The sequence below is a fragment of the Pseudorca crassidens genome, chromosome 14, assembly GCF_039906515.1.
Source record: "Pseudorca crassidens isolate mPseCra1 chromosome 14, mPseCra1.hap1, whole genome shotgun sequence".
NCBI lineage: Eukaryota > Metazoa > Chordata > Mammalia > Artiodactyla > Delphinidae > Pseudorca > Pseudorca crassidens.
In genome coordinates this window covers 54,484,114-54,502,380 of record NC_090309.1, presented here as the reverse complement: position 1 = coordinate 54,502,380, position 18,267 = coordinate 54,484,114, and the positions used below count along the sequence as shown (strand labels likewise).

At 51.3% G+C, this 18,267-nt stretch overlaps 1 protein-coding gene across 3 annotated transcripts in view; it reads left to right on the top strand.

Annotated features, from left to right (window-relative positions):
• EPAS1 (endothelial PAS domain protein 1) overlaps positions 1-18,267 on the top strand; it is an 88,633-nt gene that overhangs the window by 45,642 nt on the left and 24,724 nt on the right. For 2 of the 3 annotated variants that reach the window (XM_067703061.1, XM_067703059.1), the window contains exons 2-6: positions 3,752-3,942; positions 12,613-12,764; positions 13,188-13,272; positions 16,703-16,821; positions 16,923-17,128. In XM_067703061.1, coding sequence (XP_067559162.1) covers positions 3,752-3,942; positions 12,613-12,764; positions 13,188-13,272; positions 16,703-16,821; positions 16,923-17,128 — 753 coding nt within the window. Of the gene's footprint in view, positions 1-3,751; positions 3,943-6,558; positions 6,689-12,612; positions 12,765-13,187; positions 13,273-16,702; positions 16,822-16,922; positions 17,129-18,267 lie in introns of those variants that run through there. The other variant, XM_067703062.1, reaches the window with a different exon arrangement.

Below are 18,267 nucleotides of genomic sequence, written 5' to 3'. Positions count from 1 at the left end.
TTAAAGTCATGCTGGTCCCAGAGCACAACTGCAAAAACAAGGTAGCTAAAGTGGAGCTCAGACTTTTAAACCAAGAGACTGCATGTGATTCTCAACCTTTCTTTTTCTAAACGTTAAGATGTTGCTGTTTCTTTATTTCTTGCTAAAGCCACTACCTCCAACTGTTAAGCAGTAGAAAGAGTATGTATTGGCCTGAGAAGAGATGGCTTCTAGCCCTAGCTCTACCACTAATTAGCAGAACTGCGCTAAGTAAGTAACTTAACCTGGTCGGGCCTCAGTTTCCAGATCTGTGAAATGGGGACAACAGCAGTGCCTGCCTTGCCCATCTCATATGCAGGGGGTGAGGATGGAATTAGACAGGGAGCACCCACATGTCTCAGGACATCTAAGTGTCTGCTCACTGACTGTACACCCTCCAAGAGCTTATGTAGGCACTTGCTTTGTGACCTTGAGAAGTTACGGATGATGTCTGAGCCTCAGTTCCCAGGTGTGTAAATGTGCTCACAATACCTACCACAATTGTGTTGTTAAGAGGATTATAATGAGGTAATATATGGAAGGTTCTCAGTGCAGCACCCGACACAAAAGTGGGTGTCAGTAAACATTTGTGTGGCCAAGGGAATGTAGTAGGAGCCAAATCTCAAAGGCCATTGGCAGACAGAGCACCAACTCCAGACGGCCTTTTCCTTCCCTGGCTCCTCCTCTCTGTCTGCTCTTCCACTTCAAAGAAGGGGCAATGGCAAAGGGAAGCGCTGTGCATGCAGACACTGATGTAAATGTCACATCGATGTAAATGTGCTGGTATCTCTTTCACCCAGGAGGCCTTCTCTAGAGACCCCTCATGGCTGGTCATGTGTTGATGATGCTTCTGTTGGGGAGCACGACGGTTGTGCTGGAGAGTGGAATCCAGTGTCCTAAAGACGCTGGCTCTCATGACACGCAGGTGTGATGGGTACAGTTGTAGCATCCTGTCCCCTTCCCACCCTCCCTTCCTGGGCCAGGATGCGTGCAAACCTCGAACAGAACAACTGTTTTCGCTCCACAATCAGAGGTCGGGATTAAAATGCAAATGAGAGGGACTAGTATACAAACTGCCACTACAGGCTGGAGGAAGAGCAGGGTGATCCTAAGGGCAGGTTCTGAAGGCGTGGGGTGCAGGGACGAGAGTTCTGAGAGCTGGAAGTCAGGGGCAGAGGAGGAAACGTGCATTGGGTGAAGGAAACAGAAAAGGGAGATAGGACAAGAAAAGCAATTTCACTCGTTTCACAATTTTTCTGAAGGTTCTTCCTGACCATTAACAGCTGTTGGAGTTTCCTTCTGCAGTCTGAGTCTATGAGGCTTGATCCATCCAAGGAGCTGGTTGTTTTGTTTTTCTAAAATGAAGCATGTGGTAAAGTCAAAACAGTGCCTCTGCCCCACATCTTGGTGGTTTGAGAGGCGGCGTGTCAACATTCCGGGAATCCCAAAATACTGAATTTTCAGTCCAGATAACAGGCTGTACAGCCAAACAAAAGGAGAAGCAGCCCCTGATTTTGGAAGTCTCAGGAGAGAGGATAGACAGAGCAAGCTGGAGCCGGTTGGGTGAGGCCTTGAGAGCCGTGAACTGCATTGGACACCTTTTTAAAAAAATAAAGACAAACTTGTTTATTAAACAAGAAATACAGGTTTGTTTTTTTTTTATAGAAACATAAGAAAATACAGAGAAGCACTAAGAAAAAAATTCCTCCTAACCTCACTGACCTGACACTGTAACATTTTTGAGCCTAGGGAGGCAAGACATCATTGATGGAGAGGAGCCTGGATTCCGGGGCCCAGCTGCCCGGTGCAAAGCCCCACTTCCCCATTTACCTGCGCAGAGACTGCAGGTGAATTAACAGCAGTCTCCCCTTATCCACAGTTTCACTTTCTATGGTTTCAGTTCCCCACAGTCAACCCCAGTCTGAATATATTAAATGGAAAATTCTAGAAATAGGCAATTCATAGGTTTTAAGTCTCATGCCATTCTGAATAACATGATGAAGTGTCCCACCATCCCATTCAGGACATGAATCATCCCTTTGTCCAGCGTATTTGTGCTATATACGCTACCTGCCCATTAAGTATAGGAAAAAACATAGTACAGGTAGGGTTCGGTAGTATCTACGGGGTCAGGCAATCCCCTGGGAGGCTTGGAATGAGTCCCCCGTGGATAAAGGGGGACGACTGTACTTAGTCTCTATGGACCTGTTTCCTCATCTGTAAATTAGGGGTAATAATAACAGCTACTTCCAAGGGTAGTTGTGAGAATTAAAGAAGCCAGTGCAGTAGTGCTTAAGACAGTCCCTGGAACACAGTAAGTACCATATACGTGATAGCTGTAAGAATAACAGTTATTAGTATAGGAAGTGTTATGTATAATACATTGCCATGAAAAGAGGATTATACTGTACTCTTTTGTAACATTTTTACTCTCACGATGATCTTTTCATGAATATATTTGTTATTGATGTTAGCTAACATTGACTGCTTACCATGGGGATAGGCCTGGCACTAAAGACTTTACAGAAGTTGGGGGCTTCCCTGGTGGCACAGTGGTTAAGAATCCGCCTGCCAACGCGGGGGGCATGGCCTCGAGCCCTGGTCTGGGAAGATCCCACATGCCGCGGTGTAACTAAACCCATGCACCACAACTACCGAGCCTGTGCTCTAGAGCCCGCAAGCCACAACTGCTGAGCCTGCGTGCCACAACTACTGAAGCCCACGCACCTAGAGCCCGTGCTCCACCAACAAGAGAAGCCACCGCGATGAGAAGCCCGTGCAACGCAACGAAGAGTAGCCCCCGCTCGCCGCAACTAGAGAAAGCCCGTGAACAGCAACGAAGACCCAACGCAGCCAAAAATAAAATAAATGAAAAATAAATAAATTTATCTTAAAAAAAAGATTTTACAGAAGTTATCATATTCAATCCTCACATTAACTCTGTGGGGCAAGTACTGTATTACCACTTTACAGATGAGAAAACTGAGGCTAATCAGGTTAAATAATATAAACATACAGAGCTGGTGAGTGGCCCTCTGTCCTGCAAGGAGAAGGAAAATGAGGCCTGCTGGTAGCCTGTCCTGGCAGGATTAAAGAGGAATCGTGTTTGTGCTCAGTCCTTTTTAAATTAACCCTCAGCAGGTGTGCACGTTGGGACATCAGACTGACGGGTGTCTGGCTGACTGTTCTTGGACTCTAGTGGCATTTTCGATTTTTACGGTGGAAATCACTCTCTGATACGAAATGGGATCTAAGGTCCCGTACTGGGCTTCATTGTCTCTGAGAGCATTTTATCCAGAAGCAGATCTTCATCTTGTTCTCCAGAGGCTTTGACACAGCCATCTGGGCCACTGGCCACAGCTTCCTCACCCTTCCCTCTCCGTCCCTGGGCATTCACCTCAGTCCCCAGATAGCCCTGGACCAGGTCCCAGGCATTGCCAGTGGATTGATTCAATCAGCAAGGCTTTGTTCAAACCCCACCCACGTGAAGCCCTGTTGTGGACTCCATGGCGTGCAGGAGGGGAAGGCGGCCGAGAAGACACGAGACGCGTGAAGGCAGAACTGACAGTACAGAGCTGACTCTCTGCGGCTCAGGTGACTGGCGTGAGCCCGCGTCAGCTCATCGCGAGGGTCCGGCCGTGCCGTGGGTGGGGAGTCCCGGGGATGTCGTGACCAGGGGTGTGATGGGATGACAAGTGACGTGCTAGAGACTAACCCCTGCCTCTCGATGTAGGAGTAGCTCGGAGAGGAGGAAGGAGAAGTCCCGAGATGCTGCCAGGTGCCGGCGGAGCAAGGAGACGGAGGTCTTCTACGAGCTGGCCCACGAGCTGCCCCTGCCTCACAGCGTGAGCTCCCACCTGGACAAGGCCTCCATCATGCGGCTGGCCATCAGCTTCCTGCGTACACACAAGCTCCTGTCCTCAGGTGAGGCTGCGGGCCCCCGGGCTCCTTCCCCACGTGCCCTCGCATGCAGGAGGTGCCACTGGGCCAGAGTTGGAAGGCCACTGGCACAGAGGGAAGGTCTTCCTCCCCAGGAACGCGCACTCTGCAGACCTCCCACCAATAGAAACGCCGTCATTGGCTCTTCGTTCTCTTTCGTTGAACATCTTTCCAGCAGTGGCCTTTGCAGTGAGTACAGCCACGGGCTGAAGAGCAAGGGCAGGACCAGGGGAGTGCTTGGAAGCTGAGGGGACAGAGAGGGCTGCGAGGATGAGGGCAGCTTTTGCTGGCTCCCCAGTTCCCGTGCTCTGGCTGTCAGACCCACAATCCAGTCGAGGGTGAGTGAATCCTTAGGAAGCATCTTAGTGCTTATCCGCGGCCACTTTCTCCAGAGCGGAGGTGCGCCCATAGGACCTTTCCCTCTTACTAGTCAGGATGCCAGGCAAAGTATGCAGTGTCTCTGCTCTTAGTTTCCTCATCTGTTAAAAGGGGTTAAAATACTTACTGCATGGGGTGTCTTTAAGCATTAACTGAGAGAAAGTCTGTAAAGCACCAGACCCAGCCACGCTACTCACTGGGGAGCCCCTGACAGGTAACAGTCTCCCCTCAGAACCAACTAATTCTCACCTCCCCTGATAATCTCTGCAAGTCTCAAGTTCACAAAACTTTTTTTATCCCCTTAGAGCTCACCTTCTTCAAAATACCATTTCCCGTTAGTCCTGACCAGAAAGAGGTGGCCTGGGGATTCTGCCAGTGTCAGGTCTGATGCGACAGTCCCCTCTAGTCTGCCAGTTTCTTAACAAAACCAGGCAGCGGGCAGTGCCCCTCCGCACCCCACCTGGCTGTGGCACTGCAGGTGGCAGCATCCAAGGTGCTGAGTGGAGGAGGAGGGGCAAGGGAAGGTCCTCTCGTGCTGGCTTTTCAGTGTTCCCGAGTGAGCCGTGTGCCTCGGAGTGGGGTTGACTCTGCCATCCTGTTATGAAGTGGCTATTCTGGGAAAGAAACCCAGAGCAGAGGGAATCTAGTGTGAGGCGGGGAGGCCAGACTGGCATGTGCTATTCCGGGCCCTGGAGCACAGGAAGGATATGGGGGGAAGACTTTCAGAAAGTAGGACAACAGCTCAGTGGATCCAAGGGTTGGAGGGCTAACCCTGGACTGCAAATCTGAAGAGTCTCGAGAAAGAGCATACAGGAGGGAGAGAACCCAGGGCAGAGACTGGCTCTATAAATACTTTGAAAGAAACAGGGCAAGGCCATGGCAGACTTGTCACCCTAGATGCTACAGGAAGAGGGAACTATGGGCTGAAGTATAAGAAAGGCTTGGACATGCCATCGCAGGACACGTGTGTACTTTTTTCCTTTAAAGAAGTTCGTCCTCCAGGACAGGTGAGGGCAGTGTCCGGTAGTGTTGGAATCATCTTTACATCTGCACAGAGTAGGGAGTGGAGGACTTTATGACTAAACGGAGACCCCTTCCCCACACCCAGAAGCATCTCAACTTCCCTGTTACAATACTTGGGATTCCCCTCTTAGACACTGATTTCTTTGGGTTTGTCGCTGCTTCCTTCCACCACCACCCACCCTGTTCCTCCACCAGCAGGGAGCCCCGAAAGGAGTAATACATTAATCCTGGGACATCTCTCTGATTGAATTTGGACTTGTAGGATGTTTCTCCTCATTTCACAGATGATGAAAAGTGAGGCACAGCAAAGTTAAGGTTGCTCCAAGTCACACATTTAGCGCCTGGAGTTCAAGTCCTTTTGAATCCATGGGAAGAGAGACATGGAGGGCAGGAGCATTCTGCAAACCTGGCCAGGCGGAGATGTCGATGAGGGCTGAGGACTGGGGGAAGGGGAGGGTTCTCCCTTGGAGGAGGAACCAAAGTTAAACAGAGGCACCAGGGGCTGGCCCTGAGCATTGGGGTCTGCAGGAGGTCCTCACACACTCAGTGACTGTTTCTACCCTTGCTCTTGGTGCGCGGCCTTGGTTTCCGAGCTCTCCCATGCATAACCGTCCCCCTCAGTGGTTCAGGGTTGGCTTAGACAGGACACATATTGGAGGCTCTGAGCACATCTGCCTGCATGTGTGCTGGCGTGAACCCCCTGTGTGCCAGATATGCCCAGGGAGATAGGACCAGAGTGGCCACAGCGAGACATCAACGCATCCCCTCCCAGGGCGGTTGCAAGTGTGGAAGCAAAGTGCCTGTGCTCTGGCTGGGCTTGGCCCTGGACTGACCAGAGCCCTCAGCGTGTCAGCTCTGGTCCTCTCAGTCCCGAGGAAAGAAATTACAGAAAAGGATAAAAAGTGTCCACATTTGGCCATCTGGTCTGGGTGTCCTTGAAGGAGCAGTTCTCATAAAACATGCATCACCTGGGGGAGGACGAGGTGGATGGCTTTCTGTGCCTTCTCTTCCAGGCCGCTGCCACACATTCTTTAGACCAATTGTTGTTATCGTTTTTAGGAATTGTATGCGAGACAGGATCTTGTTCTTTTTCAATCACATTTTGCTTCTTCAAAACATGCAATGCAGCGAAAAGGAGTACAGGATTTGTGGACAGTTGGACCTGCCCTGGAACCTCAGTCGGGCTGCCTTCCTTCTCTGCAGCCTTGTGAAAACCTCTTGACTACCTTTGAGCTTTACTTTCTCATCCGCACAAAGAGGATACCAGTACTTACCGTGGACATTGGATATGAAAGCCCTTTTCCTCTTGCCTGCCACATATGGGCTCTCAGTAAGTTATAGCTTAAGAGATAAAACTTACTATGAACAAGCAAATTGATTTATAATAAGAGTAGTCTTCTGGGAAAAATGATGTAAATGAAAACCCAGTGTAAACCCTTACTGTCCTCTTACCACCTTCTAGCAATTTCTAGCAAAATGCAGAGTTGCCAAGCTTTCCCAAGTCAAAACAAACCACAGATCCATTATTGAAGCATTTCTAACAAAGGTGAGCGCCGATGTTGGCTCACTTTATGATAGGAAATAGCTGGTTGCATACCTCAGAGTTCAAAAGGCTAAAAAGGACCAAGTTTTGCTTTAGAAAAGTTTCTTCTTTACTTAGTAACACGTTTCCCTTTGATTTTCACAGTAGGCTGTTCTGTGTGGGAATGTTGGAGAGGAAACCTCAATGCTGAGAAATTCAGGCTGGGAGTCTGGGCGGCCGATTGAGATTTGTATCACAGGAAGCAAACTGAAACAATAGCTTTATGATATTAGCTTCCACGCTGGGCTGAGAACAGAACACACTCTGACGGGAACATCAGTGGAAATACCACTTGATTGTCTTAAATCCTCTTTCAAGAGGAGCTCCGCAAACTGTAACCAGATGAGGTTCACTCCTGCATTCAGAGAGCCTTAAACAGTGGTAGCTATGCAGAGCTGGCTTTTCACTATAAAATTGATTTTTGGCTTCCCCCATACTCGTAGGAGGTAAAATCAAATTCATTTTACATGAGAGCTAGAGGTCAGTGTGCAGCAAGCTTTCTAAGACAAATGTCAGGTTTATTATTAATTCACTGGCATTTGCTTAGTGAAGACATCAGTCTTAACAAGAGATTATGATTTCCTCGTCTCTGGACTACTAAGGGAAAGACATTAAAATGTGGGACAAGTGATTTTAGTTTTTTGCCGTGACCTTTTCATGCAGGAGAGAGTGAGACCAGAGGGAAAATTGTGGAGGCAGATATGGTTTCTGGTGCCCTCTTAGGTCCCCCCGTTCGGACTTCTTTTCCCAGGCTTTCACCTCTACTTTTTTTTTTTTTTTTTTTTCCTGTCTCACCCCCTTGCCCCGCTCACCTTTCAAACCAAGGCCTTTTTCTGTCCTGTTTGGTGAAGAGCTGAGAGGCTGATTCATGCCAGAATGTTAATGGCTGAGAGCAGCTAATCGTACAATCTCTTCTAGAGATGCTTTGTTCAGATCATTCCCTTAACTTAAACCGAAAAACTCTGGTCAGTCAGCAGGTATGTACTGACCCCAGCCCAGCACAACATCTTATGAAGGGTAACACAGAGAAGTGAGATAGGATAGTAAGTTATGCACAGTATAAAGGAATGAATTTCTAATGGTGGACTTTCAAAGCCCTTTGGGAGGCCTGCAAGGTCAGATAAAACACAGTGCCTTCTGCCAAAGATGTGAGGGTAGCCCAAGCCTACTACCAGGCAATGGTGGAGTTTAAAGGTGGGGCTAATGACCCAGTAAGTGATTCAAAAATAGTTTCCTCGGGCTTCCCTGGTGGCGCAGTGGTTGAGAGTCCGCCTGCCGAGGCAGGAGACACGGGTTCGTGCCCCGGTCCGGGAAGATCCCACGTGCCGCGGAGCGGCTGGGCCCGTGAGCCATGGCCGCTGAGCCTGCGCGTCTGGAGCCTGTGCTCCACAGCGGGAGAGGCCACAACAGTGAGAGGCCCGTGTACCGCAAAAAAAAAAAAAAAAAAAAAAGTTTCCTCATGGCTTGACTGGGTCTGCTTTTGCAGTCAGCACACCCAGGGCTGGGTGTAGTTGTGGGTCTGTGGGCCGGAGGGAAGAATTGGTGTAAAAGGAAAGCCCTTTCGTTGCTAACTACCCGGTGACACATCTGCACAGCACATCTGCACCAGGAGGATCACATCAGGGTGGTTTGAGGACCAGTCAAAACACTCCTGGGACTTCCCAGACTAGGAACAGAGGTAAAATAACCCTGGTGGAATAAAAATGCACCCTGACCAGCAGCCCTGGGACGATCTGGTCCCAGAGGCCCGGTCAGGAGCGTTTGCCCTGCCACCTGCCCGCTCGCCCCAGACGCCCAGCTCCTGCTGCCCCTCGGGTCCCGTCCCCCCTCCACCCCCCGCGTGGTGCTGCCTGAAGGAAATGCGCGGTGCTCCGGAAAAAGTGCTCCGAAACCTCAGCCCGCGCATATCCTGGCTGTGGGGAGTCATCAAAGCCTGTTTACCGGGGCTATTTTTAGCATTAAAGAACCGTGTTGTGCTCCTGGGCCCAGCATGCTGCATCTCTGCGGAGCGCCTCTGATCTGCATGAGCCACCTCTCTGCTTTGGGGTCAGACCCTGAAGGGTCCTGGGAAGCAAGTAACTGAGACCTGGAGCCCGAGGCAATTTAAGGACCCTGCCGAGGGTTTGTGGAGCGCCTACCGTGGGTTCCTCTTTATTCGGCACCGGCGGTCTCTTCTGGATTGTTGCGCAGCCTTACGGCGGTTCATCTTTCTCGTCCCCACCAGTCTGTGGATTCCTTGAGGGAAAGGATGCTCTTACACCCGACTTTCCCCAGGACAGACCTGAGCATCTAGTAAGCGTCACTTGTCGACAGATGACCTGACTGCTTCGTGCCCAGCATGGGGCAGACGTGTAGCAGGAGCGCAATAACTGCATAGTGAATGAAGGAATTTTCTGTGTGCTTAGCACTGAGTCAGAGATCAATGATCCCATCAGAAGATGTGATGCTCCCGAGAAAGGGCAGAGCAGAAGGCAGAGCCGTCTTCAGCCGGATGATGTGCCTGAGCCTCCGGCCCCTCGGGTGAAGGGCTGCATCCGGCCCCGCAGTTTCCACCCTCAGCTCCAAGCTGTCAGCACGCTGGCCAGGTTCCTTCCGAAGCCCCCAGGAGTATAGGCAGGTGCTGCGGCAGCAAAGCCTCCCACAGACGAAAGAGGCCTTGCTGTCCCAGGGTTCCTGGGGGCCGGCCTGCTGGCTTCCTGGCCCCCCAGCCCTGGTGACTTCAGTTCCAAGATGTTCTGTTTCCATTCGTGGGCCCTGTGCACCCCTCTCCCTCCGTCCTGGAGGCCAGCTGCTACAGCCAATTTCGCCACCTCCTGGAAGCAAGTGTACTGGGCACGGATGGAAACCAGTTTGACTGTGTCGGAACTGTTAAAAAACAGGAAATTTTAAGCAGAACTATTTCCTCTGGGCCTAGTTAACCCAAATAGGGTTGTCTTGGGATTACTCCAGATTTTGAAGTCAGTGTTGCCACTGAGATCAAAGACATTGAAGAGAAGAAAATCTCAATAGGCCAGAAATCACAGGGCTGGCCTCTGCTGTCTGGAGAAGGTGCTCACCTCTCTGGTGTGATTTTTAACAGTGCTGAAAACCTCTCCTCACCCATCCCCCAAATAGGTCACCACCTGCCAAACTTGGTTTTCCCGGCATTAGGGTCGCTCGTAGGACCTTGAGTTAAGGCAGTGATTCTCCACCTGTGGTCTTAGGGCCACCAGCATCCACATCTCATGAGAACTTGTTAGAAAAGCACATTCTCAGCCCCCAGCCTGAGACCTACCGACTCAGGAACTCTGGGCAGGGGGCACATCCAGGGTGGCTCCATGACTCTGTGTGGCCTGTGCGGTCCTGCACAGAAGGGGCCTGGGCATGGTTTAATGTTTCAACAAGAGGCCCCACATTCTTACTTTGCCCTGGGCTTGGAAATCCTTGTTTTAGCAAGTTTTCTTGGTGGTTCCGGTGCACACTCCAATTTGAAAGCACTGAGTCAAGTCATGGTCTCTCCTGCAGCCCTTGTTTAAATATAGGTGTTAACCCAGAGCACGAACATTGACCAAGGCACCACCCACACCTGGAACTTTGGTTCACTATCATCAGTTCAGTTAACCAGTTAGATGGCAGGCGCCCGAAGCAGGGATCAAGTGTGGGTATGTGTGTGGTAAAAAGGCCATTCTCAGACAGTCTCCCCTCCCATAGGCTAGCCACCTGAATCAGGTTATGAAGAGGAAAGAATGTCCCTCATTCCATTCTACCATTTTAGCAAAACAGGGAAGTCACTAGGCCAGTACTCACTCTGTATGGCCCAACTCTTGGCTCTAAAGGCTGGCCTGTCCCTGGGCAGCATGAGTGACCTCGGCACATTCACCGACCCTGTGTCCTGAAGGTGGATGGTCCACAGTGGTGCCACTGAGGCCCCTTGGTAGGAACATCTTCTAATTTGGATCTGTTCTTCTTGAGGAATAACAGCATACGGCCCAGAGCTTAAATTTAGGAGCTCAAGGGAAAAGAGAAAAGAGAACCAAATAAATCCAGTGCCCTTCCAGAAAGGCCCTTGAACCTCATTTCACAGCATCCATGTGTCCCTTGCCAAGTGGCCCGTAAATGCATTGCATTTTGCATTCCCTAGAGCAGTCTCAGCTTGAAAGACTCCTTTTTTTTAGTTAAGCGAATGTTAACGTTTGTAAGTGACAAATTATTCTCTAATCCTCTTGTTCTGTAAATTAAGGGAGGCATACTGGGCTTGATGTTTGTACTGGATGAATACAAATTTTTATAAGTGAATGTATATTTGGAGTTAAATAATGAGCTAGGAGAAGCAGGGCTGAAATAAAGTCTGTGGTCTGAGCCATAACAGCCAAGGGTCTGGGGCCTGAGAGCTGTATTTGCTGGGACAAGAGCTGAGTCTGCCTTTTGCACATAGCAGAGGTATACTTCATAGGCCAGGGTTCCTCAGCGCTTGGCTGGGGAGTGGACGCCTTCCCAGGTTGCCCCTAGCAACCACCTCTGCAGCCTGCCACCAGCACAGCAGCAGCCTGGTCTGAGATGCCACTGCTCCAGGCCACTGGACCCACGTCGTGAGGCCAGTCGATAAGTCTGGGAAATGGACCCTCCTCTTCAGCCAGGTGGACCTGTTCTCCGTCCCTGGAGGGAGCTTTCTCCAGGCTCTGCCACCTCCATGCTTTCCAGTGTCGGCCCAACCCACTAGGCCCAGAAAGCCCTCCTTTCATTTCACAGAGTGAGATCCCTGTTTTTCACGCGTGTCTTCAAATGCCCTTCTTTAAACAGTTGTCTCTGACCACCCCAAAGCGACCCCCTCTTCCTATGAACCCTTCAGCACTTACTGTCTGTATGCCTGTTGGGTGCCCAATTCTGTCCACCTGAAGTTTTTACTTAATTTGTGTCTCTGTGTGCCACGCAGCCCCCATCCAGGTTTTGAGCAATCTGAAGGCAGTGACAGTGTCATAGAGGGGCAGAAGGGAGACAGAATCATGATAGTTGGTACGTTTTAGGCATTTTACATACGTATTTAATCCTTACAACGCAAAGGGATGGGAATTATTATCTCTATTTAGCTGATGAGGAAACTAATATTCAAAAAGGTTGTTACTTACGCAGAGTCATAATAGCCTAACGGGAGGAATAGTCCAAAGCCTATGCATGGTTACGAGTGTGGCTTCTGTCTTCAGCTGCCTGAGTCCACTAGCTACAACCTCTATAACCTTGGGCAGATGACTTAACCTCTCCAGGCCTCATCTGTAAGATGAGACAAAAAAACAGTACTTGCCCCACAGGTGTCTTGAAGATTATATAGCATGCTCAGTGCAGTACCTGATATGCTGTCCTTGTTCAACATCCATTAGGGAAAATTATTGGGCTGACTACTCCTGTAACTGCCTTTGCCTCTGTGACCACGACTGCTGCCACTGCCACTGGTACCACAAGTATGCGGCCACAACAGCCGTACTGCCCGCAAAGCTCCTGTCAGGGTGTCCTCTGTGCAGTGGGTTCATCAGATGCCTGCTGCTTGAGCCTGTGGTGGACACTTGGATGGTTGGCAGTGTGCGTTTCCAGAAAAATCCACGTAATGCCTTTGAGCCATCCCTGGCAGACATCCGTCCATGCCAGTCACATCTGCTTTAACACATTGATGCAAGCCGTCCAACCCTGTCTCTTTCCAGTTTGCTCTGAAAGTGAGCCTGAAGCTGAGGCTGACCAGCAGATGGACAACTTGTACCTGAAAGCCTTGGAGGGCTTCATTGCCGTCGTGACCCAGGATGGCGACATGATCTTTCTGTCAGAAAACATCAGCAAGTTCATGGGACTCACACAGGTGACACCCTCCTCTGGCTCTTTCAGAAAGGGGGGGAAAGCGTTTCCACTTGGGGGTAGAAATTAGCGAAGGTTCTGATCACCTCCCTCCTGACCTCTCCTTGCATATGCCCACCCTGCTTCTCTCTGACTTCAAGCCTCAAACCTCAGGAACACACTGAGAACCCCTGGCATTGGGCTTAGCATTGCTGATGGCCACCCTGGTGGACAGCTCTGCCGACTGGATTAACAGAACCACCCTTGTGAACCACATCCATCGTGAAGTCTGTTACACTGGTGTGTCTGTGGACCTGTGGAGTGGAACATGAGAAGACCTGATTTAGCCTCCTCCCTCTCTCCAAGTGTGAAAAGGGGGCCCAGCTTCCTCTTGGAGACTTCTCCTTCAGTGTTAGGAATAATGAAGCCCAACCTTGTTTTGAAACAGGTGGAGCTAACAGGGCACAGTATCTTTGACTTCACTCATCCCTGTGACCACGAGGAGATCCGTGAGAACCTGAGTCTCAAAAATGGTAACGTATTCTTCATTGCGTTTTTCTTTTCTTTTCACACCACCTGGGAGGGGATCTGCCTTACCTTTGTCTGCAAATGTAGGACGGTTGGAACATGGCCATCATGATCACTGACATCCATAAAAAACCCAGCAGAGCCTAGGAGATGAGATCGAGGGCCCTGGAAGGACCTAGTACTCAGAAGGATCTCCTGCTGGCTCTTCCTGGGGCCTGATGTCACACTCCTAGGGCACTCCTTCAGGTTAGGACACTGTCTCCAGAAGGTTTCATCACCTGAGCATCCAGCACCTCTGCCAAATGACACCACCCAAACCAATCAGCTCCTCTGTGCCAGAATGGTCATGGGAACCGTTGTGGTTGTCCCTAGGACAGTTGTGTAACAGACTGCCCCAAACATAGTGGCTTAAACAGTACTTTTATTAGCTCTCATGATTCTGCGGGTTCTGTGGGTGGTTCTTTTGCTCCATGTGATGTCAGGAGGCTGGACTTGGTGGGATGACCAGAGGGTTCACCCACACCCCTGGGACCTTGTGGCCGGTAGCTGGAGACTGGGGCTCAGCTGGGATGCGGGCACGGCTGGACCTCCCTCTCACTCTGTGAGGTATCGGAGCCTCTCCCTCTCCACGTGGGGTCTCCAGGGTAGCCAGACTTCTTACACGGCAGCTCAGGGCTCCCCCAAAGTGCAAAAGTAGAAGCTGCCAGGCTCTCCGAAGGCTTAGTCCTGAAACTGGTACAGCACCACTCTGCCCCATCCTGCTGTTAGAGTGAGTTACAGGCCAGCCCCATTCACTGTGGGAGGGAACTACAGGAGGCCCTGAATACTAGGAGATGTGGCTCATTGGGGCCACCTTTAGAGACTAGCTACCCCGGGAGCCAAGGAAGGAATCTGGCCTCCTGGTGACAAGAAATGGGACAGGTAGTTTTTGATGGAAAAGAGATTTATAAGGTCTCGTGCACTGCACCCTCCCTGTGGGGCCTCCAGCAGATGCCAGTGGATTGAAGGGCCTATACAAGCAGAAAGCGCTTTGCAGTGACAATCAGAGCCTGCCGCTTCATCTCTTGTAACGGGGGACAGTCAAGCAAGAGCACAGATGGGCATATTGTCAGGTGGACTGAAGCTTTGAGAAGAAGGGGACTTAATGGCTTTCAAAGTCCCTTCTGAACCTGAGAGTCGATCTCTGCCCTGGGCAGATTGTACCCGAGTCTAGACATCCCCTTTCTGTCTCTCACCTGTCACTGCCATGGAGTGTGTGCTTGTCCAACCTGAACGACAGAGGCAGTGCTATCAAGCCTGCAAGGTTTTGCTCTTATTACCACACATGCTGCAAAAGCAGACACTTCATTGGCCCACTTCTACCCTTGTTACAGACCGAGCCTGCAAAGCGCAGGATTACCACCACCTCTACCCACCCCACCACGGCCTCCCCGCCCAGCGCCTCTGCTCTCCCTCCCGAAGGCCACCTGGCTCCGGGCGTACACAGGCTGGGGAGCACTGTGGGCTGTTCACTGTCTTCTCTGTGCCGCTGAGAAACTCTTGTTCGGTTCTGTGAGGAAGGGGCTGCCAGAGCTTCTGAATCCCTTTCTAAAACAGGTGCTGGAAGCCCAAGAAACCCAAGTCTCTTAATTTCTCTTCTCTGCTCTGGAAACCCTTGGGCCCTTGGGTTCTCAGTCTTAGGTCAACCTCTGACCCTAGTCTCAATCTGATCGTGTGATCTGAACCGAGTCACTTCATTGCTCTGTTTCTGGGAGTCTTTCTTTTCAAAGTGACAGTATTGGACCAGGCAAAGTCTAGGACCTTCCAGCTCCCAGGTGCCATGATTCAGCAGGACTCGACTCCGTTGATCCGAGTGGAACTTTAGATCTCTTGGTCTCTGTGTTGAGGACTTGGGATCCAAATCAGTGAATCAGCAAAGCCTTTGAAGGTGCCGACCTGAACGATCTGTAAGCACAGGGTTAGTGCGAGCACCCAGGGAAAGATAAGGCTGTGAGGCTGGTGTGGAAGGCTTTGAAGGCCAGGAATTGGGCCTCGATCCTCTTCCTTGTAGACAGAGGGGAGCTGGTGGAAGTTTGGGGCAGAGGTGGAGTCATCTGGTTGGAGCTGTGTTTAGAAAGATTAACCAAATGGCAGAATGGGGAAGACTCAGAAGTTAACAGGTCAGGAGGCCACAGCCCTAACCCATGTCACAGCCACAAATGAGTCCTTCCAGCCCACTTCCCAGCACCTGAGCTGGTGCTCGTGCTGCGTCCAGGCCCCAAGATACAGGAATGTCTCATGATGTGCAAACCCCACTCGTGGGAATTAGAATTGTAGGAAGAGACATAATTGAGTATGGGAGAGATGGTTTTATAATCATGAATGAGGAATATTCTCTCTTTAAAAAAAAAAAAGGATGCACCATCTGGTCTATTACTTAGTGGGCTCTCCTAGGGATGTTGAAGATGAATTCAAAGGTGCCACAATTCATTCAACACACAGTGATTTGGGGCTGTGTCACCCAGATAAGTCACAGCTCCCTGGGGGTTCAGGTTCAGAAGCTGGTGGCCATGCCAGAGGGAGGGGAGTGATTATTTGAAACAAGGCTCTGGTCTGTTCTGAGATGCTGGGCAGGGGGCAGGAGTGTACCTTGGAAGGTCCAGGATGGCAGAATTTAGATGTGGACAGGCGGGCTCAGCTGGTGCTTACTGCATTCATCACTTTTTTTTTTTTTTAAACAAAAAGTGGGAGAGGTTCTGAAGGGCAGGCTATTTGGAGACTATAAGGAAGGAAGCGATCTTGTTTGTCTTGGTGATTTATTTAATTCTGGCTGAGAAAGGATATGATCTGTGTTGAGTTAATCCTCAAGGTGAACTTGCTCCCCACAGGAGATTAGGACTAGCAGTCTCTCTTGAACCTTGACCTATGTCACTTTAGGGAGAAAGCAAATGGTGCAGGACCCTGAATGCAGCCATTGCAGGGTGAAACTAGGGCACTGGAGGGACAGGAATGAAGAAAAGACAGGGGTGTCTAAGGGACATGTCCAACCCGAGAGGCTTATCCCCGTGGAGTAATTGTGGCCTCGCCCAGACCGTCCCTTGGAATTCCGTCTCTGGAACCTGGACCTGCCCCTGGAGACGTTTGCTGAGATAACGGCAGATGATCTCTCATCGCCTGGCCGCCCTGGAGTGCGAGGTGCAGTGGGAGATAACACGCTGGAACAGCCCCGACCCTTCAGCAGTGGGAGACAGGCTGGAGATGAGCGAGCCTTGGTCCACAGCCAGGGTGGCACGGAGCATTCAGGGCAGGCTGCGCGTGCTCAGAGAGCCGCTCCTCGGGGAACACACACACACACACACACACACACACACACACACGTGTTGCCCTGAAAAACTGCCCTCCCCTCTGAATACAAACACGAAACTTCAGCTGGCTCCCCTCCCCTTCTCTATCCAGGCTCTGGTTTTGGGAAGAAAAGCAAAGACATGTCCACAGAGCGGGACTTCTTCATGAGGATGAAGTGCACAGTCACCAACAGAGGCCGCACCGTCAACCTCAAGTCAGCCACCTGGAAGGTAGGACGTCAGGCCTGGGTTGGAGTACCGAGTGCGCCCCCCCCCCCGCCCCCGCCCCTGGCTCTCGGCTCCACGTCTGACCCTCCGCGGCTGGTCTCCAGGTCCTGCACTGCACGGGCCAGGTGAAGGTCTACAACAACTGCCCCCCTCACAGCAGTCTCTGCGGCTGCAAGGAGCCGCTGCTGTCCTGCCTCATCATCATGTGTGAGCCCATCCAGCACCCGTCCCACATGGACATCCCCCTGGACAGCAAGACCTTCCTGAGCCGCCACAGCATGGACATGAAGTTCACCTACTGTGACGACAGGTGGGGCCCGGCAGAGTGCGCGCGCGTGTGTGTGTGTGTGTGTGCGCGCCTGTGGTCAGGGTGTGGGTCTGCGGCATTAATGTTGTATTGCTGGGTGCAGGTCACTGTTTCATCCCATCAGTGCCACCAAGGGGTTCCTCATACCGTATTGGACTGTCCCCTGTTGTCACAGCAGAGCTGATCTGGGGTGCCGCTGCTGTCATGGTGGATCACGGTGGCGTGTACATATGCCTCCACATATGTGTCAGGCTCCTAGGAAATCTCCAGGCCACTCTCCCTCCCCAGGAGACGAGGGTCTGGAGATCTCCATTAGCAGCCCCACTTCAGAGGCCAGCTGGGAGATTTGGTTTCTGTCCTGGAAGCTGCCCTACGGCCGCGTGGCTCCTGTGTGTTCTTCTCAATGAATGAGCTCTTTCCTCGGCCTTTGCGCCTCCTGTGTCACCTCCATTCCAGCCACTGTCCAGTCCACTTTGGAAGGCTTTTCAAGGAAGGGAACTAAGCCAGACCCTAACCCCCAAAGCCAGGCCTAACTGGAGATTCTCTTATGAGAGAACGCAGTGGTTAAGAGCCTTGGTTCAGTGAGACGGCCTAAGTTCCAATCCAATAGGAAGTGTTGGGTGTTAGCTGTGGTCCTCACCCTAAATTGCTTCTTTATTAGAGTAGTTGAAAGAGCACCTAAGACAGCACATGTAATCCATGTCACTCTAGTTTCAGCTTGAGGAGAGGCTCGAAACAGGTGGAGAAGAGGCTTGGGTTATTGTGGAAGGGGCGGGAGGGACAGCTCTGACTCCCCCCTGCCTGTCCTCTGCCCTCCCCTCTGTGCCTGGACATTGGGAACATGGGCGGATCGGGAGGTGGAAGGAGGAAGACAGGGAAGGATAGATGCTGTGGGCAGTGGCTGCCATCAGAGAGGGAAGGACAGGCCAGGAGCAGGGGCTGGGCCGGGCAGGCCTGGCTCGAGGAGCTGCCACTGCAGTCTGCTGACTAGTGCATGACCAGAGGTGGCCTTCAGGGATCTCGCCACCTGACCCCAGATTTCAGCAGTGTCCAGAGTCACCACGTTTGTCCAGAGTCATAGTTTTTGTGGCAGCTCTTTGCTGCTCCAACCTGTCCCCTATCCCCTTCTAGGGTTTCTCCAG